Genomic DNA, 23408 nt, shown 5'->3' on the forward strand with positions numbered 1-23408 from the left:
TGATCTTTTAAAATTATGGCTAATGTTCCTATTTGCTTATTTTACAATTATGTTTGTCCTAACTTTTCTAGTTAGGATGGTACTTTAGTCTTGCATCTTTTTAATTTTCGTAATTTCAATCTTTTTTTTTTCACCGAAGTTCGCCCTTCTTGCTGATGGAGGTGAGTTCTACCAAGACGAGAAGGCCAAATTAAATAAGATGATCACTAATGCATTTAATCCACAAGATACACATAGTTTTGAGTGAAGTAGGATATATTGAACAAGTAAGATATGATATATCCCACACACAAGATTGTGAAAACTTGAAACCAAACGCACAAGACAAGACAAGCAAAAAGGCACAGTTATCAGCCGTCTGGAGAACTATGCATCAACCACAAATGGTGTGGACAAACCAATGGAACCAACCCCTAACCCCTAACCCCTATATATATATATATTCATCATCACCAATCACTACGTACAGATCAAAGAAAATATAAAGAGCAACCTGCAAACACACCATCACAATTCACAAAAGAAAATGAGCCAACTTCCCAGCTTCATCATCACATGTTTGCTAATCATGGCAACAACTACTACTCTTTCCGTAGTGAAAAGTGACCCAAACACAAGCATCAACTCCATCATTTGCAACACGCAATATTACTCGGGGGACGACCCCTTTGGCGATAGCGTGGCTTATGTTCTTGCTGATTTGATGAACGTCACCCCTTCCCAAAACCCCTACGATTACTACACCGTCTCGCCCTATCCCACATCCGTTGCTTATGGCCACGCAACTTGCAGCCAGGCATTGGCCAATTCCGAGTGTGCCAATTGCTTGGCTTCGGCTAGAGGCGCGGTGTCTAGCACTTGCACAGGCAGTGTTGGTGGCCAAGTTGGGATGGTTGATTGTAGCATGAGGTACGAGAACTACCCGTTCGCATAAGTTTGAGACATACGACTCGACTCCATTGAATCTATTAGGCATGCACTCACCATGCAAGAGGAGGAGGAGCATTGGCTAATGAAGTAGGGACTAGACTACATAGTTTGAAATTAATGGTGCATGCATGTGTGGTGTTGTTACATTTGTGTTGATTTCTTTCTTTCTTGATTGCTTTTGTTGTTGTTGTGTTGGTGTTATTGTGTTGTTAGATTTTTCAAGAGGACAATATGCAACATATATGTGATCAGTTGCAATGGAGTTTCAGTAGGTAGTTGTTGTGGTATTTGTTCTCTTCAAGATTGTAATGTTGGTTGAATTTACATATATATGGTTGAGAATATTAGTGAAGGATCCATCTTCGTTTGGCAAAATTATATTTTTGTCCTGTAATTACATAATGTTTATACTTTTTATCATGTAGTTTACTTGATTTACACTTTTAGTCCTTTTTTTTTTTTTTTACAAATTTAGTCCTAAACATCTTACATTTGGTCTCTTTTTGGCAAAATTAATCTTGGGTTAATTACATTTTGTCATCCGAACTATAATAATTTTTACACTTAGGCATTTAAACTTTTTTTTGTGTCAACTTACCATATCAACTTTGCAAAATTTTATACTTTGCCATTTATAACTGTTTTTCAATCAATTTTTTTGTCAAAAAAAAAAAAAAACATCACATGCAGTGCACATATGGTGTTTAAAGGTTATATGATGTGATACTTTTTACATATGTACAACATGTGATGTTTTTCTGGTAGAAAAATCGACAAAAAGACGATCATATATGGCAAAGTGCAAATTTTGCAAAGTTGATATGGTAAGTTGACACAAAAAAAGATTATAATGACAAGTATAAAAACGGACATTGTTCGGATTGCAAAATGTAATTTACCCTTTAATCTTATATTAACAATTTGGTCCCTTTCACACTCTCATTTTTTCATATGTAACTATAGGTCGTTAGAATAAAAATTGTCAAAATATGACTAAATTTGTCAAAAAAAAGACCAATTTTAACAATAGTATATTTCACAACAGTAGAGAATTTTTTTTGTATAATCAATTCCTTTTTTTTTAGTACAACCTTTTGCTACTAATCTTGTTTTAAAATGATTCGTAACATTTTCTTGTTTTATTTTGAAAACACATTTGCAATCAACAACAGAACAATTACTAGGTTTTGAAACAAGAGTCCAAGTTTCATTATCATGCAAGGATTTCATTAGCAGGACCCCATACATCAGCATGAACATAATCAAATACACAAGGTGATGATAAGGGATTTGGGTGAGGTGATGCAGGAAAATGTACCTTATGTTGTTTTTCTAGTACACAATCATCACAGAAATCCATTTAATTTATTTTATCAGTTAAGACACGTTCTTTATGTAATAATTCTAGCTAGTCCTCTTAAAATGATGTGGTCAAATCTCTTATGCCATAAGTCTTTTATCAATTTTTTGACACAATTGCAGCAAGAATATCATATGTCACATAACAAACATATATAAATGATCTTTTCTTCAGTTTTGAAAACAGTCATGGACCTTTCATAATTTTCATAATTTCTTTAAAAAAATCTTTATACATACCAATATTACAATAATAAAAAATTAATAATAAATAAAACAGATCTAAATGAAAACATTAAAGAAACAGTAAGATCAGAAAGAAATATTGGCTCAAGGGCCAGATTTCGGATGAGGGGAGCCAAACACACCAAACGCCGACAACCTCTTACGGTTGCTTGGCTTCCACAAAGGCCTCATCCAAAAAGGACCACTCAGTGTTTTACTAAGAAATCTGTTCACGAAGAACTCTTAACCGGAAGTAAGAGAAAGAGAGATAAGAGTTTTCTGTTCAGTGTTAAATCATCATAAAACACCAGCAACTTAATAGAAAGTAAGGCATCAATACCAGAGATGGTGGCATTTATATTAGAGAGAGAGAGGAAGACGACAATAGAGAAACCCAAGAGAAGGAGGGAGGAAAGACGAGGAGGCGAGAGAGAGAAATTAGGTTTAAGGTTTTATCTACAGAGAAAGAGAGCATTTTATATATAGAAATTAGATTGGGGGAATGAGTGGGCCGGGTAATGGAGCGGGCCTGGTAATGGATTTGGGCGAAACCATCCAATAAGGGATTTGGGATGAATTTGGACTGACCTACCTTTTAGATTATGAGTCATTTATAATAACAGTTAGCCATTGCCATAATATCTTGCAGTGCAATTTACTTCAACTTGATACATGCAAATTAAATTCTACTTTACTGTCACAAAATAATGTCACTTTAATATATGGATAATATGCAATATTCCATTTTTAAATTATAATTTAATTTAATATCTTTTAATTTTAAAAAAACTACCAGTAAAAAAATGTGATAAAGCCTGCTTATTGTGCGTATACGCATGGAAGTAGTCAAAGATCCAATAAAAAGGTGCCAAACTGGTGAAGCAACCAATGAAATCAAACACTGATAATACAAAATACAAGTAGCAAAACATCAAAACACCCAAAAATAATGAAACAAATACAAACGGTGTCTTAGCCTAATAATTATTACTGAATCTGAGATTCCATAAACAAGTTTGAGACGACAAGTTTGAGTCCCATCAGATGTGTGTGTATTTATCTCACTTTATGTAAATTATTGTAATTTATTATCGTTGTTAATTATATTAATATGTTGATTGAATGAATGTATTGCTCAGTATATCAAGACGTTGTAATTTATTTATCGTTGTTAGTCAATAAGAGAGAAAAAAGAACCACATAGAAAGGCACGAATAACATATCTCCAAATTGGTGAAAGAACCAATGAGCCTAAGTTCTATATAAACAACCACTTGAACCAATTATTACTCACTGCAGTCAGAGTGAATCCCAGCAAAACACAAAAGTACAGTACTATAATAATAAGAGAGATCTAGCTAGAGAGCAAGACAATATTATTAGAAAGAAAATGATCAGTCAATTTCCTAAGTTCATTGCTCTTATCATGCTAGCAACAGCATTGTTTGGTGTCGCCAAGAGTGATCCAAACACCAATTTGGTGAACTATATTTGTAATGGCAATGGGTATGCCAGTGGCGACCCTTTTGAGAATAGTGTGGCCTATGTTCTTATGGATTTGATGAATGTCACGCCGTCTCAACAAGGCTACGATTATCGTACCGTCTCCCCCTACCCGACTGCTGTTGCTTATGGGCATGCAACTTGCAACCAAGCTCTCAACAATAATGACTGCGCCAACTGCCTCGTATCAGCCAAAACCACCGTGTCGGGAGCGTGTGCTGGTCGCGTTGGTGCGCAGGTTCAGCTTGGTGATTGTACTATGAGATTTGAGAACTACCCTTTCTGAAGTGCTGATTACATGTGGTGTGGCACTGTGAGGAGCATCATGACATCTTTCAGTTGGAAGAGATCAAATTTGTTGTCTGCTTATCTGCTTTATGTTCTTCAGTAGTTTGTTTGATTGATGTTATTGTTGACTTTTCTGTTTTCTGATGTTGTCTATCGTTTGGAGCAATTGGTTCTGCATTCCTATGCATGTCATGGAGATGCTAGTGTATTTGGTTGTGTTTCTTGTGACATTATGAATTTACTATACAATTCATGGATTTTATGTCTGAAATTCTAACTAGATTTCCTGACATTTTGAGGAAAACTGCTGTCTTTATAATAACTTAGAACATAATGTTAGATGCTATGTCAGTCAAGCAGAGAGGAAAATCAAAAACCAGTGGAATGACACAGCAAAATCCTAAGGTATAATGACCATAAATCAGCTCCGGTATAACAGGACGACACTTCCATTGCAGAATTTCTGCAGAAGTATTGAGTACAATTTTCAGAATATGTACAAGTAAAAACGTCTGCGAGTAGCGACCCACAAAACGCTAGAAAAACAAACCTATGTTCTACATGTGTGCATTTTCTGGCCATCAGATAATGAGTGTGCGTCAATTATCCAACTACAAGAATTTCAATTGACCTGAAACAAATGATCTCAATTCTCATTTTGCAGAGATCCTCTTTTAGTATTCTTATATGCACGCCCCGAGTCTCAACTGTAGGAATCAAGGAGAGAGACGTCAACGACTGCTGTGTGCTGCTCTTTTATGTAGATGAGTTGAGTAATAAAACAGTAGAAATTTCATGTTTCCTTTGTTCAAATATAGGTATGGCACAGTTAAGCCTCAGTGTTTCATCACTCAATTCTATGCAGGCCGTTTTCTTGAAGCAGTTGCAATACTCTTCATCCTCTTGAGAAGAAACTTTCGTCCAATTATCCACCAACTTAGCAAACAATAAGCCTTCAAGTACCATAAAGTAACATACTCATGTGGCTGCTAGCTGGTGAATGAGAAGGTTTTGTCGAATGTCACCCACGAGATATCCCTCGTTTGAGAAAAAGAGCATAGAGAAGTTCGTTCCACGAATCAGGGACTCCGGGCAGGCACCAATGACTGCAGTCCTGACGGTGGAGAGGAGCTGGTCCGGTTGGAGGCCGTAAATAATACAAAGAAGAGTGACCATCTTTTCTCTGAGAAGTCATACTAGTCACATTCAATAGATCTATATTCCTCATCGTTGGATGTTTTGATAAGACGTTTATTACAGTTTTGAATTCGAGATATGTGTCAGATGGCACCGGAGATGTACTCAAGTCGGGTACTGTCTCCAAGTGACAGCTACCACCAGTCTTCCAGTCCCCACCTCTGTTCAGTCAAAAGAATCATCAACCGCATATCGCTTGATGCCAACATTAATTAATAAACAAGGACGAAATCACAAGGCATGAAAACTTTTAGAAGCCCCTGAGTTTCAAACATCATAGAATTGTGTGAAATGCTAAGTCTGGACTCTGGAACCAAATCCAACCTAAGATTCGTTCCATCACTTGCGATGATTTTCCTGATCTTCTATCTAAATAAAGTTGCAAACCTCAAAGTGGTCAAACATGGTTAAATTCTAACAGACAATGTAACATGAGAAGAAAAGTATCCAGATGAAGTTTTTATGGATGGAAGCACAATAATGGGCGAAATTGGTCATGTGGAAGATCACTTTTCATGAATCTGTGTTGTATGTGGAATAAGACTTACCGGAAATGAACTGGAGCATAGGTTCGGAAGATTAAATGGGTCTTCGACAGATTTACTTCGCGACTGATCCAGTCCATCAACGTCTTAATTGACCTTTGGAAGGCATTTTCTACACTCATCTCCATCTTTATATCTGTCCCTTCTTGGAAGTAACACCCCCTGAAGCAACAATAAGATTTTAGAGTACAACAGTTTCAGGCAACTGATCCTATAGGCACACCAAATTTTTATTGTTAAATAACAACTCAACTTCTTTCAGAGTTTTCTTTCTTTCCTTTGAGAAAAACCAGTTTGATGCAATAAGAAAATATCAGAAATGATCAATGATGTAAAACTTTAGGATAGCATGAAACTCTACCCTCTGATGGTCTTCTCATAATTCCACCAGTGGCCTGTGTTAAAAACCAGCAAATCTGCACCCTTCCATTGCATAGAGCTCCAATCCATTTTATCCAGCTTCAATGTCATTTTCACATTTTCAGGTGCCCCAGCCGGAGCCCGGCTCTGTAACACTAAAAATGGAGCTCTATAGTACTCGACAGTGCAGTTAAAGTCCGCAAATTTAAAAACTAAAGAACCTATATGCTTTGTAATTGGGCTCCCATTCACTTCATATATCGAAGTCTTGTTAGCAATAGCTGAAGACAGCATGCAAAGAAGGGATTCCCATTGGTTTCTACCAATAGAATCTCCTACAAACACGAGCCGTTGGTCTCGCAGCTTCTCCAACATAACTTTTGCATCAAATCTGCTCCAAGGATTAACAAAGTTGAAACGGAATCAAAGAGAGTTCCGTCCTTTCATGCAAAAAGATCATAGCAGAAGAACCAACAAGAAATTGCAAGTTAACCTTGATCTTCTAGTGTAAGCGAGTAATACTGATTAAATTGTAAAATACTATGTGCAAAATTATTCCAAAAGTCCATTTTATTCATTTTAATAAACAAGAGAGTCCTTTAACTAGATTCTGGAATATCCAAACACAATTTTTAGGGCAGTGATGAGAAGTCAAACAAACAAATCAAAAGAGTGAATATCCGACAAAACACATATATGGGACTACCTATGCCTTTGGTTCATGATTCGACAAATTCAAATTTTCGCTTTCAAAAACTTGAAATCACCTTATTAAGAATCTTACTCATTTTTACAGCTCCCCCTGATGCTTGGCTTTGCAAACTAATGCTACTCAACTGGTCAGTACATTGTTTCTTTGTACCCACCAAATAACATTGAAGAACAAGATTATCAATTCAATTTGTTATCTACTAACTATGTGTAGCATAGCAAGGCAAGCAATTTCCATTGAGAATTATTGGCACACAGTTTGTGCCCACATAAATAGAGACCTGAGAACCTGGTTCTTGAAATGTGCAATTGTTCAAGCAAGAAATCTTAGCCATAACCTCAAAGAACAGTCAATTAGTAGATGCAAATCAAACTTATACACCAGAACATGCTTATTACAAGCTTAAATGAAACACCAGACACCAACACACAGGAAAGAACAGCATATGTTAGAAACCTGGGCAAGTTGCAATCTTTGGGCTGCCAGCGCCACTTGGTATAGAAGTCATCCGGCCTACCATTCTCAGTACACCGGAAACCCTCATCCAAGAACATGCAGTCTTGTGGTTGGTAGAGTGGATAGCTCTCATCCCACTCCCAATTCCCATTGAATATATCACACCCTCCACCACCTGTTTCAAGAAACCCCACCTTCTCTGGTTCAAGAGAAGAACCATTCAACTTAAACCAAGTCTTTAACCAGGACTGCCCATGTAAACCATTGACGATTCTGTAATCCAACAAAAACAGGCAAAGGATTAAGCAGAGGCAGAAAAAGAAGCAGCCAAGAAGACCAAATGTTGGCTCCAGAGGCTTCAAGAACTTGAGTTTCCTAAACAAATCCAAGTGGGGCATCTTGTAATAGCCCTTGGGAGATGTTTTTATTTCCTCACTCATCTAAAAGATTTCTGGCTATACAGGACAGAATCCCTCCAAATGTGAAAAGGGTTGTCTTTGGCAGTATGCTTTCTTTTCTACTTATCTTTCTTACACATTTGAGCCTTGGAAAGAGGAGCAAGAAGACGATTCATTATGATGAGAAAGAAAGGAGAAGAGGAGATGAGAGAAGTTAAAGTGGGGCTAGTTGTTTTTGAATGAGACTTGATGTTAATGGAGGGGGGATACATACATATTCCCACACGACTCTCCATCAAACAACAGTGGACAGATATTGGCTTATTAGAGAGAGAGAGAGAGAGAAAGTGGGGCAAAATAGATACGACAGAGTGAGAAAACGAGGAAGTGGGGCCTTCACAAAGACAAACATTCAAGGCAAAATGGTTTTGCACTTTCTACTTCTCTTACACAGCATTTTCATCTTTTTTTCCCTTTCTTTTAATCAGTTTCACTGATATTAGTTAACATGCAATAAACAGTAGTACCATAACCTGTGAGCATTGTAATAGCATTATTTGGTGAAGTGTCTGAAATCTGAATCCTGGGAAATTGCTAAGAGACATTTTTTCATATTGAGGCCTCTGCTTTGGATCAATTAATTACTCCTCGATTGCTGTTCAAAGACGGGGGTGTTTGAACGTTCAAACTTGTCAAGAATCACAGCGTAGCATTCAAGAAGTCTGGGCTTCGGTTGGTGAAAAGAGACGCCCGAGTTTTCATTGTTGTAGTACGAGATTTTTACTCCAAAAACGTGGATACATACAAGAGTGGGTGAGAGAGTGTGTGCGTGTGTGGGGCTGTTGGGATTTGCATCTATACGGAAAGTGGAGAAATTTGCGGTGTGGGCCGACAGGATTGTTTGAATTCGCAGTTAACACATCAACGACAACAACTGGAAAAGAAAGGAAAAAGGAGTTTGCGAAAGGACAAAAGTGCAATAAAGAGGAAAATTTCAATGCCATTAATTCACGTATCAGCCATGAACCTGTCCCTGAAATTTTTTAAGCTTGCATACATATAAATTATTTGTTCATAAATTTCTCTTTCGGTACTACTTGAATAGATTATTTAATTGTTTTCCTTAAAACGTAACATACATCCAAAATGTCTTTACATCAATTTAAGAATAATTTCTTGAAAAACAACTGTTACTGCAGTTTAAGGAGGATAAAGGGATTAAGACGGTTATTGTTACTAACTAATGACGGATTAAATAAACCTTTTCCTGATAATATCTTCACCTTATAAGAAAATATTAATTTGATCGGTAAGAAATTATTAATAAGTGGAAGTAAATATGAGTTTTCATCATATTTTTTTAATTAATATTAACAAATTAGATGAACTTAACTAACGAAGAATATATTTGTTAAATAAAAACAAATGCCAAATTTACTAAACGCAATTTTTTACATTGCAGAAAATCAACGTAATAGAATGGTATAATTATCTCTAATTATAAACTTACCTTCTTTAATTTTGTAGGACTCTAAAAGTAAGCAAAACAGTATACGCATTCGATTGAAATATGTTTCAACATGTCTAACCATATTAATCCGAATATTATATCAATTTCGTATCTAAACAGATACCAAATGAATTTTTAATTTTTGAATTTTACCAATATTTTAACTTGAAAAAAAGGGGGGGGGGGGGAGAGAGGTGGGGGAAGGCATAATTTTATAGTTTTTTGTTGTACGGTTACTTGTAATGTTTACAATAATATAACGTTTCACCCAACACACAGCTTCATATTTGTTTAGCATATGTTAGCCGACCATATATGTCGAAAATACCTTGGATTAATCAAGATTTGCCTACCAATACCCCGTGTGGTCGGGATTGATGATCAGGGCTATTATTTCTGAGAAATTTCTACATGATTAACCAACTCTTGTTAAGACAGTCAAGTTCCTAGCCTCAATACCGCTTCTCACTGTAATAATTTTGCCAACAAAGAAATTCTTGCCCAAACAGCCCAAAAAGGTACAAAACCTAGCAGTTGCGAGAAAAAGTTGATTCGGCGTATTACAAAATTATCACAGCCAGAGAAAAGATAAATGTCGTTTGATTCATTCAGACATGATTGCAATGAAATTTCATCATACATCAGCTACCAACACCAAAAATGTCTGGGAAGAAAAAGATCCATATAATAAAGAAACAACAGTTGTAATATTCAATGATTATGATTAATGAGGAGAAGGATGCTAAAGAGTAACATGGAACCTCCTACTCATCGTCTCTCTTCGCATCACCATCATCGGACGGCTTGTTGTCGGCGTCATCAGGGTCGCGATCCGGGTCGGATTTATCCATGGCGGATCGGGCCTTCACGAGCCATGGCTTGAGCGCGAGCTCTATCGCCAGCCAGCCGCAAGCCAAGGCTCCAAAAACGATGGCAGCCGATTTCGCGGAGCTCGATTTCGCCATCGGTTTCTCCTAAGCGAGTGAATGAATTGTGGGGTTGTAAGAGATTCGTTGGGGGGGTTTTAGGAATGAGAGAGGGGTTTTCTGGAAGGAAGAGATTTCGCGTGTGGAAGAAAATAGCGCGTTGCTTGCGAGACAAACTCGGGTTTGAATTCGGCCCAAATCACTGCAATACGTGTTTTCTAGCTTACACATAATCGAAATAAATAAAGGACAAATTACAATTTATCCTCCTATGTTAGCTAAAAATGACAAAATATCCCCCTATCAAAAGTAAATTAATAATTTACCCCCTCAAAGTATAAAAAAAGAGCAAAATACCCCCTTACATCATGCAGTTTGCAACACACATTGCATCCCAATTTTTGCTTATTTTTTCTTTATAATAACTTTTTATGTCCTAAATTATTGGCCGTTGTTTGAAGGTGTAGACAAAGGAGGTTGCAACGATTGGGGAGGCGAAGGGGGAGAGGGAGAGAGGCACACCAACAGGGGGGCGGGGGAGCAACAGTGACTAGGGAAGGGAAAATCGCAGGCAGCATTGAGGGAGGGGGCAACCGGATGGCGTCTGCAACAGGGGAGGGGGGCTGCCAACTAGGTGGGAGAGGAGAGAGAAATCGATATATAGATATATTATATGTATCTGTATATATATATGTATAAATTTTATACAAATATATATATATAGTATTTTTACTTTTTGTATAGATTTGTATATATAAAATTAAATTTAAACCGTTTATTTAGGAAGATAAGATCCAAAATTGATAATAAAAATACAAATGAAAAAAATAAGAAATGACATGTGTGTTACAACACTCAAGGGAGGGAATATTTTGATATTTTTTTATACTTTTAGAGGCATAAATTGCTAATTTATTTTTTAAATGAGAATATTTTGCCATATTTTACTAACACAGAAGAGTAAATTACAATTCCCCCAATAAATAAATGCAGTAGTTGCCCAAAAATGACTATTTAATTACTTTTTCGTGCATGAAGTCAGATTGATATGATAGAAATATTAAAAACAAATATTAATACGTAATCAAAGGTAAAGCAAGTGATGAAAACGAATGAAAGTGAAAAATAAATACTAACCTAAATTGACAATTAAAAGATAACATCAACTTTTTGAAAGAAAGAAAAAATTGTATTACTAGGGCGAGCAGCATACTCAAATGAGAGCAAATTTTAAATATTATTTTTAATTTTAGAAATTGTAATTTAATTAAAAATAGAAATGCTAAAAGTTAAACAAATAAGAAAATCACAAGAAGTTAAAGCTGGTGAAAATTGAGAACCGAGGGTGATTTGACGATTATGAAAAGAGGAAGAAAATTGAAAAAAAATTATATTAATGCAAAAAAAAAAATTACTTCCACTCACAAACGATGATCAATGACACTACATCATTAATTTTTTGTGAAGTAAAAAATACCCTTCATGATAAAATAACTACCTTATTCAACTTTTTAATTTACATGAATTGATAAACTATTATTATTTTTTTCTTTCTTTTTATTAATATAATGTACTGATTTATATATTTTACTCTTATTTATAATACAATAATAAAGATTATATATTTTACTCTTATTTATAATACAATAGCAAAGATTATTGTCTGAAACAACAATTTTTTCAGTCCATGCATAGTGATCAAGATCTGAGGCCAGCATAACCTTAGCATCTGAATTAACTTGAAATCACAAAAGGGGCTTAAAGTTCCAAAGAATCTTTTACTTCAGTTACAAATGTTTACATTAACCAACTGCTACAAAAATGAGATGATTGAATCTATATCTAACGGCCTCGACCACGTCCACGCCCACGACCTCGGCCCCGACCACGACCCAAAGGTCTCCCTGAATTTTCAGAGAATAAGACATTAGATACAGACAGAGGTAAGCATCACCTGAACAGTATAGAAAGCTAAGTGCAATTATTGTTGTACCAGCAGTTGGCTTCTTGGGCTTGACCTTAGGTGTCTCCTCCACCAACAGCGTCTCAAGATTTAAGCTGTCAGGAAGTATGTAATAGCGAATATTGTTACCCCTTACACTCAGGTGATCCATCGTCACTGGATTCTTTCCTTTCAAAATGAGCTTTACAGTCTTCAGATGTGTGTTCATGCTGATATCAACACCTATAGAAAAGCAGGGCCAGAGTAAGAAATTGTAGTTATCAGTAATGAAAAATTGGACTTGCTAAAGTGTATGACAATCAATGTTTGATTGTTAACTCCTATGACACTGATATTAAACCAAACTCCTGTCTGTTTGGGTGCCAATTTGGTTCTGAATATACAAAGTCTTACTGTTCCCCCTTTTCCAATGTGAATGACATAGGAAGGGTTGTTTGTCTAAACTTTCTTGGGCAAAGTCGGAGAACCACAAATGGTAAACAAAATACTAAGAACTTCTACTTTTATTGATCTATGAATATAATAATAATGGTATAATAGCAGTCAATCGGTTATTCTCTCCTTCACAGGCACACAACACACAAGTAAATATGATGCAAGCAGACAGCCAAAACAAAAGAATTCTGTACAATAGGTGCTCGTTTAAGTGATCCACTGATAGTACTATATGTTTGTGCTGATTAAAATTGAAGACCAAAACAGCATTAGATGGCTTGCACAGCAAACAAGATAGTGGAAACAGAAGCATACCAACAGCAGTGAAGGTGTATCTCACAGCCCTCTTTATCCGACATGTCATCATAAAAAAACCTAAATACTATGGGAACCCTACTCTTACTCCAGGAACAACAAAACTTGCAATTCAGGTATTAGGAAGCTTTACATTTGAGCTACTTATCACTTTTGATGCAATTTCAACAAAGAAGTAATTTTATGACGCCAACACTGACTGTCAAGGCCCTCAACATCATCCACACCCATGCCCACAAACACACACAATGAAATTCCAGCGTACATTTGCATTTACATAAGTTACCTATGGTCTACTTAAGTTCCATACATAATTCACTGGCTTGGAAGCAAGTGAGCTGAGAGAAAAAGTTCAAGATCCCGTACTGAAGCAGGAATCCTTTGCTTCGGAAAGACTTCACTTGTAGGATGAGTCGAAACTCAAAATAAGTCATGTTGCTCTCTTTTAACCCAATATAACAAATGCCCATCCTGCTGCATTCCTGATTTGTGCAAATTACCAACCGTATTTGCAATTTTTTCGTTCTTTCAAAATTTCATTTGACAATCAAATGACAATGAATTACTGCAAAATATTTCAAAAAATATAAACTACAGAAAGATACGGAAAACAGCACATCTACGGACCACCAACTACAAGCATCAGAAAAGGAGGATGATAGACGAAGAGAAGAACCTGTAATGGTTCCGTGAACTACGGTTCCATTCTTGAGCTCAATAGACACAGTCTCATTGTTCAATTTCATCAAAAACCTGCTTAAATAAAATGCAGAATGAAAAGCAAAATTCTTACTGACAACAGAAAATTATTTGCCACATTAAGGAAAAAAATAACACCAACAGAAAGCAGAAGAGAAACACAAACCTGACGAGCTTCATTGCTGCAGTGGGAAGACGATGAGACGAAGCTAGGGTTCTGCAGAAGCAACAAGGAGAAAACCCAGACCTCTGTGGAAGTATAGGGTTTTAGAGCATTGGTCAATAGAGTCGATTGCAAATTTTGACGGTCCACACGACGTCGTATCATTTCACCGGTTCAGAGATTTGGGCCTGCTTTCTGGGTCCAGTGGGCCATTTCTCGTCCTTTCTCTCTTTCCATTTTTCTCCCTAGAAGCCCATTTTTCTATTTGACCGAAGGGCTAAAAGCCTAAAACATCCCCCTCTCTCTTTTTCTTTTTTGTTTTAGATAAATTATAAAAAACTTTCATAAAAATTAACATAATTATAAATATAATTCATTATTTAAAAAATCATTAATATTTATGATTTTAATAATCGTTCAATCACTAGCCCAATCGATTAGTCTCCATCAGATTTTTATCAAATTTTTGTGGTGAACTATCCAAAGTGCCCTGATGGATTAAATTATAATTTTACTTTTTCTTTTAAATTCTCTAAAAACTTTTCTATGGAATAAGTTGACAATTATCTTTATAATTTTTTTGCAACCGTCTCGTCCATTTTTTTTCCTACAAAAATAAAAAATTACTATAAGGATAAAATTAATAACACCGTAAGTCCTTATTTTTTATTGGTCTTTGGTTCATGTAATTTTGTTTTATTATATTTCATAGTCCACACATATATATATATTAGCTAAAAATAAAAACAAAGTTTGTAAAAATTCAATACATTGATATATGTCCTTTTCTTATTTTCTTGACTTTTCCAAGTGATGGATGGTTGCATTTTTCTACCAAACTATTAATTTAATTGTGGATGATGAAAAGATACGTAAACTAAGATTGCCTTGATAATTTCAAGAAAGATCGAATCTATAACCAGTACGATGTGACATGTCTAGATTAGCTGGCTATATATTGGGTCATATCATAGATAATATTTCAAATATTGACCATTCTTGATATATATAGTTTAATGAATTAAGATCACCTCTACTTTTTGTGAAATGATAAGAATATAATTAAAGTTGTAATAATTAAAATATATGATTGATTAATGTTTTGTTTACTGTATATTATTGAACTAGGGATTAAAACTTGATTGTAGTTGTTGTACTATCTGCAATCAATCAATCAGCATGTATGTAAATAATCGAAAGATTATGTTATCCTTATAAAAAAAATAAAATAGTCGCTATCAATCACGTCATGCAGATGGTTTGTTGAGGGAATTTAATATAATTGACGTGTAAAATAGATACAATACTACAAGAGATGATGATATAAATGGAAGCCCAAAACTAATCACAACATAATGGACCATCATGATTTGTTAATACATACTATCAATTCGGAATGCAAATCACCCATCAATCAGTATTTGTTTCGGGCTGAAGTACATTGTCACGGACTGATTAATAAGGATTATGAGTGATATTCTAGTTAATTATATGAAGTAAGGGTGGCCTAACTATAATTTAACACGTTAAAATTATAACATTATGAGACGTAACTTTCTTGCAACTATTTCAACTCTAAATATCAATTCCAAATCTTTCTTTTCGTGAAAGAAACTTCAGGAAAAATTTATGTTTCATTTTCAGCGGATTATATTTTTTTTAAGGGATAATTATACTTTCCTCTCCTGAAATTTAGTGTAATTATACGTAAATCCTTTGAGATTTGGTGTAATTAATCTAAGTAAATTTTATAAATTTTGACTAACGGATGAATTTACTTGTTAGACGAAAGCAGACTTTAGGGGTATTAGTTGTAATTTTTTAAACCATAGAGAACCAATGTTTATCTCTTTTTTTAATTTTCTGTAGGTTTTTATGTGGAGTGACAATATGCTTGGACTACACTAAGAAAAAAAATTAATATTGACTATAATATTAATGACTATCTAAAAATCGTGGTAAATAACTATTTATTTACCACGTTTAAATAAAATAAATTGATACAAAAAGAGTAACTTTTCCACCATGAAAAAATTCATTTGCTACAACTAATTAAGAGTTATGGTAAAACAAAAGCTATATATGAAAAATGTTTTAGCCACTTCCCGCAAAAAAATATGGTCAACAACCGTTGTGTACCGTGGTCAATAACTATATACTTGATTATTAATTTTAACCATTACAATTAGTCATGATTAAATATTATAATTAATGAGATTGTATATCATATTAAAATGTAGTATCAAACTAATATGATTCAAACGAGAGTACGTGTAAATCAATATATTTTTATTTTAATTACTATTCAAAAATTAAAAGCTGAACAACATAATGATAATCAGTGAAACTAGCATATGCTTCCGATTATTCCAAGTATATCAAATAAATAGTATACAATCACAAACATGCATATTAAAAACGGACGATTGAAATTCAATTTTAATTTTCTAGGCATTGGATGTGAAGTTGAAGTTGGCACACGTAGTTCGCCTGCCCAATAACGTGGAGCTGAACCCCAACCTCGAAGCAGCCAAGTCGAATTGCAACAGATTATCCTCCAACTGATATCCTCCGATCACGATCGACGTCCTGGGGTTCGACCCTCCATCCAAGAACCCGAGACACAGAACATTGTCATTAACCTGAACCATCGAGTTGGAACCCGTGATCGTCCAGACAGCGTCCTGCCCTTGTAATACCAGGTCGATGTACGGCACAGACGGCCCCACCCGCGTGCTGAAAACGTTTTCGCTGCTGAAACACACGTCGAAAGGCGCGACTCCGGCGACTCTGCTGATGTTCCTGGCTGCGGCTGCTTGAATGTAGGCGGAGGTGAATGCCCTGTAGATGGAGGTTTCCAGCAGAGTGTAAGGGTTGACGGTGCTGATCTTCGTTCCGCCGTTGCCTTGGCTGTCGATGTTCAGCAGTGTGGTGTTTATTGTGATGGGGTTGCCCTCGATTCTGATGGAGTTCACGCGGATGAAGTATTCGGTGGAGGGCTCGCCTTGAGAGAAAGCCGACGCTGTGCTGACTGGGTTTATATATAGCGGCGTGGATCTGAGTTGCGAGATCTCGATATTGGGGAGGAAGTTGTATGGGCCATCGCCGAAAAATATGACTCCATTGGCTGAGGCCGACAGGCAAATGGCGAATTTCCGGCGGAAGCTGAAGGCGGCAGCGAATTGCGAGGGAAACCCAATCCGGGCCCTGCCAAGACCCGCTAGGCCTGTTGTCCCGCTAGCCAGGCCCTGGAGGAGAAACGTGGGCGCGCACGAGAATATGAACCGAGGCACGGTGACCAATGGGCCGGGATTGGAGCCATCAGTTGATTGGACGGAGACGACATCCTCAGCGAGCTCGCCACCAGTGGCGGTACGGGTGAAAGGGTTGTCAGGAATGACACCACACGTGTTGTTGTTGCAGCCGGGTCTTGGCCCATTGAAGCAATCACCACAGGAAGTGGACCCAGCCCGGGAGCATTGAGCGGACCGGCAACGAACAGGCCGGTAAGAGGATGAAACGTAGTTGTTGTCACAATCCACCCACAAGAACTGACCTCCAAGATGGACGACGAGGTTTACAGGCACTAGAGGTGTTCTTTGGTTGATCATGGTGACATATTGAAGGGTAGACACGTCTTTCCTCACCCGAAGAACGAGAGCATCGGGCCGAAACGAGCGTTGGGCATGAGAAATGGACAAGAATAGGAGCAGAAAGGGAAGAAAGAATGCAAGTGAGGATGCCATATTGCTACGAAGAGATGGATTGTTTCATAGTGTTAACGGTATACACTTGTATTTATAAGTTAGCTAGAGCTTGTTGTCGGCCGTGACGTTGTGGGGATAAGGCATAATGTTTTGTGAATGTCAATTTATGACAACTCAGTAGATCTAGAAATATGTAGGTTTCAGACTTTGGACTATTGACCAAATTTCTGATATCTTTATAGCCTAGAGAATTGTAATGCTGATGCAATTATTGCTATGCAAGCCCATGATATTGTTTAAATAAATCAAATAATCATATATTTAAAGTGATTTTAAAGAAATAAAAATTTTGATTGGAATTAAATTTATCACTTCCATTAATCATATATATAATAGATGTTATTCATTTGAATTAATTTTCATCAATATATATATATTGAATCGGGATTTAAATTATTTTTGGGATTTAGAGTTTTCCTGTATTAGCTTTATTTTCTTTGTCATAATCAAGGCTCGTCGCCAAGATAAAATTATATTAATAATATTTTAGTTTAGTTGTTAAAATTGAGATTCCATAATCAAGTTCGAGGTTACGAGTTTAAGTTTTACTTAATTTATGTATGTTATTTCGTTATATTGATTTCACAATTTCTTAATAATATTGATGTATTGATCGAATTGATGCATTATATAATTTAGGATAACTAGACTCTCCTTCATGAGGTTTTGTACAATTACACGCAGAGTACATTTGTGGTTTGAAAAATTACATCTAATACCCTTGAAGTTTTGCCTTTGTCTAACAAATAAATCTCTCTATTAGTTATAATTCATTGCATTTATCAATATTAATTAAAAAATAGAAAAAAATCTATATTTACCTTCGATTGACTTATTGCAACTGATTTTTTATCTCATATCAAATCAACTTTTTTATGATCAAATTACCCTCATACGTCCTCACGCGTTAATGCATGTTAGAAGGTATATCTTCATCGTTATAAGGGTGGTTTAGACAGAAAAAAATTAGTTGATCAATAATAAGTCAATTAAGAGTAAATATCAATTTTCATTCAGCTTTTTTTGTTAGTATCAATGAATTTGGTGAATTTTGACTATCAAAGGGATTTATTTATTAGACGGAAGCAATCTTTCAGAAGGGATATATGTAATTTTTCAAACTACAAAAATTTTATATGTAATTACACTAAAAGAAAAAGAGTATAATTATCCCTTTAATTTATTGACATATATATTAATATAACCGTATAATTATAGCCTAAAAATAAGATTATAGAAAGGTCGTGGGAGCATCTGATTCTTGACTGCCTCACAAAATAATAGGATTAGGAGATCTAATAATATTTTAACGTGCTGGTCAAATGGAAATTTGATTTGAACACGGTTTCAAGTCAAATTTAATATTATTTGTTAGTTATAATGAAGTATAAGATAAGATGGAATATATATAGTTGACTATTCAAGATATGAAGGAAGAAAATAACTCATCATTGAGAGAGAGTATTTAATAATTAGATAAATTACGACGAGCTCTTTAAAAATTTAACATAATTATAAATATATTTTATTATTTAGAAAATTATTAATATATTTTTTTTAATTTTAACGGCTATCTAAAAAATTTAATCTATTAATTTTTGTTAGGTTTTCGTTCATTTTTTGCGATGAACTCATCGATATCCTCTTGTGAATTATAAATTATAATTTTACTTATTTTTAATAAAAATTAAAATTTTGTATGGACTTAGTGGATTTTTTTTTTTTAATAATTTTAAAATTTGCCCATCCTTGCTCGATTTTTTTACAAGTTTTTATGTTTTCAAAAGAAATAAAGAAGTACTGTAAGGATAGTCCTATTCATTGCCCCACTCGTGCTTCCGCCCCCTTGCCCCTCCCCTCGTCCTCTGCATTGCCACCCGCCTCCATCCCTTTCAGCATTGCTGCCTCCTCCTTCTTCCCCCCTCCCATGTCTACCCCCTTCCTGTTCCTCCCCAAATTCACCCCCCTCCCCAGTCTTGCTTCCCAGATCCAACCCCTTCCCCAGCCTATCACTGGCCCTTCCCCTTCCTCCCAGGCACGTCAATACCTGCTCTCCTCCTCCCCTTCAACACCCACCTCTCCCATCTCTCTCTCTATATATATATCGTGTTATATAAGTATATATATATATATTCAAAATTTGATTATATATAATATATGTAATTTTAATTCTTATTAAATTAAATCTAAATCGTTGATTCAAATTAGATAAAATTTAATAAATGAATTAGATAAAATTTACATCATTAATTTATTGATTAAATTTAGACCTTAAATTGAAATCAAGATCCAATAATTTTTAAACGAAAACATAAATATTATTTTAAATTAAAAATAAAAAATAACAAAAGGGTGCGTGTCATTCACGAACGCGTTAGGGGGAGTTTTTGCTCTATTTTAAAAATATGGTGGAGCAAATTAATGCTTTACTTTACATGAGAGTTTTGTTCATTTTCCTTAATACATATGGATAAATTACATTTAACATAATCAAAAGTGTAAGTCACCCTAATAACGTCCATGGATCACATATATACACATATGTAAAGGGTTGTTGACAGAATCAACTGAACCTTGTTAATGTTAATCTATGTTTGGACAATATTAATTGAATCGAAACTTGTTCAAGTTCATATATGACCGAACTTGATCACAAAATGAGAATGCCAAAATTGGAAGCCGCTTTATTTTTTCAAATCTCTCAACATTAATGTATATAGAAACTGGAGCACTTCGGACATCATCCGGGCACTAATATCATTTAGGAGAAATTTTTACTTAAATTTAAAATTAAATTAATTATATAATAAGTGTAGCACACACGTACAACAAATCAATTGGCTTTGAAGCCGAAATTGCCACAAGTTGTGCTTCGCAGCAGAAGTGATGAACTAAATCCCAATCTCTCACGCTCCAAGTCAAACTGCATCAAATTGTCCTCCAGCTGATGTCCTCCAATCACAATTGCTGTCTTGGGGTCAGCCCCACCATCTTCAAACCCCAAGCACCATGCCTCCCCATCTTCATTCTTCATCCTCACCATTGAATTCGATCCATAGATTCTCCACAAGACTTTATCGTTCCCCAACACAAGATCAATGGCTGGAACTGCTGGACCCACGCGGGTGCTTGAAATCTTATCTGCTGCATAACACACACTGAATGGCGCCACAGGCTTGACTCGGGTCAGGTTGAGGGCATCAGATTCCTTCACAAATGCATCTGTCAAAGCCTTGAAGATTGAACTTTGCAGCACTGTGTATTGCTTAGATGTACTAAGTTTTGTCCCTCCAAGTCCGTTCTCATCAATGGCTAAAAGCGTCTGGTTCAAAAGCACGACTTTGTCATTTACTCTAAATGAAGTCAGCCCTATGTAATAATCCGGAGACTTGTACCAGTAGAAGATCTTTGTGTCGGATCCTCGTGGGCCCGAGATGAGTGGAGTGTAAGTGAGCAATTCTGAAGCGTCGATTTTGGGAGAGAAATTGTACGGACCGGCGGAGTTAAAGAGAGCTACACCCGAAGCATTTGACGAACTGGGCAAACACAATGCGAATATCCATGGAGAAGAGGAGCCCCGGCTGATTTGAGCAGAAAGAGAGTAGTTGAACCGGCCCAGAGTGGCTAAACCGGTCGATCCTCTGGCTAGACCACGATAGATCTTGGAATATTTATTGGGGAGAGTGCAAGAAAGTACGATCTGAGAGACAGCCCCGAGCTGAGCCGGATTCTTGGCGGTGGGCAAGGTGAATCTGTCGGTTAGGATCTCGCCCAGGCCACCTTTCCCGGTAACGGGGTTCTCAGGGAAGAAGGTGCAGGTGTCGTTGGAGCAACCTGGACCGGGTTTATTGAAACAGTTGCCATAGGCCTTTGTGTCGAGGTCTAGACAGAGAGAAGAATTATAGATGACAGGCTGGTAAGAAGAGGACTTGTAGTGGCGGGCACAGTCGTACCAGGGGAGGTAGAAGCCGAGGTCTATGTGTAATTGTGAGGGCTGCAGAGGGGTTTTCAGGTAAAGTAACATGGTATACAAGTTGCTGTTTGCATCTTTCTTGATTGGGCTGAAAAGTGTTGTTGCTTGAGAGCACAGTACAAGAGTTGAAAACTGCACAAAAATGAAAGAGAGCAGAACTAAGGTGGTAATGAGAGAAGAAGACGACATTTTTGATAGCTTTCGACTGCGCATTCAGCTGGGAAGATGCATATACATACATGTATATATATGTGTATATATATATATATATAGAGAGAGAGAGAGAGAGGGGCCTGTAATCTTTTATGGTAACATAATTTTAAAAAACGAGCAACAAGGGCACGTTTAATTTGTTGTAGAACATGGGGTTAGCATATGTTTGCAAGAAAACAATATGAAATTTTTAGCTAGTTTGCATCTGAAATTGGCTACTTCTGACTTCACATTATCATGATTGAGGGCCATTGGGCGTAGTTTAACCCAACTTGCATGCATGTATGGGTTGGTTTGTACTATATACGTGCACACATATTATTATCGGGTTTAATATAATTTATGTAGGCGTATTTATCTCTATGTAATTCTATAAATGAATAATTTATATTATTGTTAAAAAAAATTATGTCTCTGTTTTTTTATAATAGAGCAATTACACCGCTCAAGCAATTCCATGTAGTTCACGTGCATTTTTTTAATTTTTAATTATACAATTATATTTATAAGCTGATTTAACTAATATTCCATCTAGATTATTCATTTTACCCACCCTAAAATCTTTTTACATTTTTTTGAATATTTTTTTTTTATTTTTTAAAAAAAATTCAACAAGGGTAAAATAGTAAGGTCCACTTTACCATTTAAAGACTACATAATTACTTTTTATTTGAGACGATAAGGGATATTTATAATTATGTCAAAATTCAAAAGAAACATTTGTAATTTACCCATATATATATATGGAGAGAGATGGTTGGTGACAAGATAAGGGGAAGAGGGAGGGGTGCAACGATGAGATAGGGAGGGGGCGGGGGAAGGTGGCGATGACAAGAGAGGGAAGAGAGGGAGGGGGATGGGCATGGAGGGGAAGTGGAGGTGGTGACAGGAGAGGAGAGAGAGACGATAGCAATGGGGAGGGGATAGAGGGGGGGCGGGGGCACGCGGGATGAAGAGGAGGTCCATGGAAACTAAAGAAAGGAGGGAAGGGTGGTTGCGGCGTAGGGGGAGATTGGAGGACTGCATCAGTTGCCTCGAGCTCATGATGATCGATAAGATGGCCATGATGAGGGAGATGAGGGCTTCCTTGTCGACCACAGCACCGGCTTCGACAGACCCCTCGACCTCAAGTTAGGACGATATGAACGTGGCTGACAAGGTGGCGTTAGATTAGGTTTTATATTTTTTTTATAATTAAATAATTTTTTTATATTAATATAATATTTTTTCTTAATTATTCATGTTTCATAATGTTTATAACATTCTATTATTTTATATTTATTAAATTAATTAAATTCATAAAATACAATTAATTAAAAATTCATTAAAATAATTTAATTATATATAAAAATTTATTAAAATGTATAAATTTATTTATTTATTCAAATTTATTAAATATATTAATAAATTATAAAATATAAATAAATTATAAAATTAAAAAACAAGGAATAGTTTTAGTAATGGTAAAGAA

At 35.9% G+C, this 23408-nt stretch overlaps 5 protein-coding genes across 5 annotated transcripts; all 5 read right to left on the minus strand.

Moving 5' to 3' along the window:
* Positions 1-4690: 4690 nt before the first annotated feature.
* LOC105165286 (protein trichome birefringence-like 11) lies at positions 4691-8397 on the minus strand. Its single transcript, XM_011084249.3, has 4 exons — positions 7576-8397; positions 6409-6798; positions 6051-6209; positions 4691-5663 (listed from the first exon to the last, which is right to left on the minus strand). Exons 1-4 carry the CDS (start codon positions 8013-8015, stop codon positions 5327-5329), a joined length of 1326 nt encoding a protein of 441 aa, XP_011082551.1. The 5' UTR covers positions 8016-8397; the 3' UTR covers positions 4691-5326.
* A 1670-nt stretch (positions 8398-10067) lies between these two features.
* LOC105165284 (outer envelope membrane protein 7) lies at positions 10068-10610 on the minus strand. Its single transcript, XM_011084248.3, has one exon. The coding sequence runs from the start codon at positions 10446-10448 to the stop codon at positions 10248-10250; it is 201 nt and encodes a 66-aa protein (XP_011082550.1). The 5' UTR covers positions 10449-10610; the 3' UTR covers positions 10068-10247.
* Positions 10611-12115: 1505 nt separating this feature from the next.
* On the minus strand, positions 12116-14118 carry LOC105165283 (small nuclear ribonucleoprotein SmD1a). Its single transcript, XM_011084247.3, has 4 exons — positions 13988-14118; positions 13799-13875; positions 12403-12594; positions 12116-12313 (listed from the first exon to the last, which is right to left on the minus strand). The coding sequence occupies exons 1-4, from the start codon at positions 13999-14001 to the stop codon at positions 12252-12254; spliced, it is 345 nt and encodes a 114-aa protein (XP_011082549.1). The 5' UTR covers positions 14002-14118; the 3' UTR covers positions 12116-12251.
* Positions 14119-16252: 2134 nt separating this feature from the next.
* On the minus strand, positions 16253-17773 carry LOC105165282 (putative aspartic proteinase GIP2). Its single transcript, XM_011084246.3, has one exon. The coding sequence runs from the start codon at positions 17728-17730 to the stop codon at positions 16432-16434; it is 1299 nt and encodes a 432-aa protein (XP_011082548.1). The 5' UTR covers positions 17731-17773; the 3' UTR covers positions 16253-16431.
* A 2642-nt stretch (positions 17774-20415) lies between these two features.
* On the minus strand, positions 20416-22241 carry LOC105165357 (putative aspartic proteinase GIP2). Its single transcript, XM_011084337.3, has one exon. It carries the CDS (start codon positions 21935-21937, stop codon positions 20585-20587), a length of 1353 nt encoding a protein of 450 aa, XP_011082639.2. The 5' UTR covers positions 21938-22241; the 3' UTR covers positions 20416-20584.
* Between the last annotated feature and the right edge of the window lie 1167 nt (positions 22242-23408).

This window comes from Sesamum indicum, linkage group LG6 (assembly GCF_026168435.1).
Source record: "Sesamum indicum cultivar Baizhima isolate 11 linkage group LG6, ASM2616843v1, whole genome shotgun sequence".
Lineage (NCBI taxonomy): Eukaryota > Viridiplantae > Streptophyta > Magnoliopsida > Lamiales > Pedaliaceae > Sesamum > Sesamum indicum.

Excerpts from the sequence above, each read along its gene's own strand:
- LOC105165286 (XM_011084249.3), bottom strand. The coding sequence starts at position 8,015 with ATGAGTGAGGAAATAAAAACATCTCCCAAGGGCTATTACAAGATGCCC. Across the intron at positions 6,799-7,575 it reads AAAGATTGCAACTTGCCCAG|ATTTGATGCAAAAGTTATGT; the intron begins GTTTCTAACATA and ends TCCTTGGAGCAG. Across the intron at positions 5,664-6,050 it reads TATGCTCCAGTTCATTTCCG|AGGTGGGGACTGGAAGACTG; the intron begins GTAAGTCTTATT and ends TTGACTGAACAG.
- LOC105165284 (XM_011084248.3), bottom strand. The coding sequence starts at position 10,448 with ATGGCGAAATCGAGCTCCGCGAAATCGGCTGCCATCGTTTTTGGAGCC.
- LOC105165283 (XM_011084247.3), bottom strand. Across the intron at positions 12,595-13,798 it reads AGTTCACGGAACCATTACAG|GTGTTGATATCAGCATGAAC; the intron begins GTTCTTCTCTTC and ends GCTTTTCTATAG. Across the intron at positions 12,314-12,402 it reads GCCCAAGAAGCCAACTGCTG|GGAGACCTTTGGGTCGTGGT; the intron begins GTACAACAATAA and ends CTGAAAATTCAG.
- LOC105165282 (XM_011084246.3), bottom strand. The coding sequence starts at position 17,730 with ATGGCATCCTCACTTGCATTCTTTCTTCCCTTTCTGCTCCTATTCTTG.
- LOC105165357 (XM_011084337.3), bottom strand. The coding sequence starts at position 21,937 with ATGCGCAGTCGAAAGCTATCAAAAATGTCGTCTTCTTCTCTCATTACC.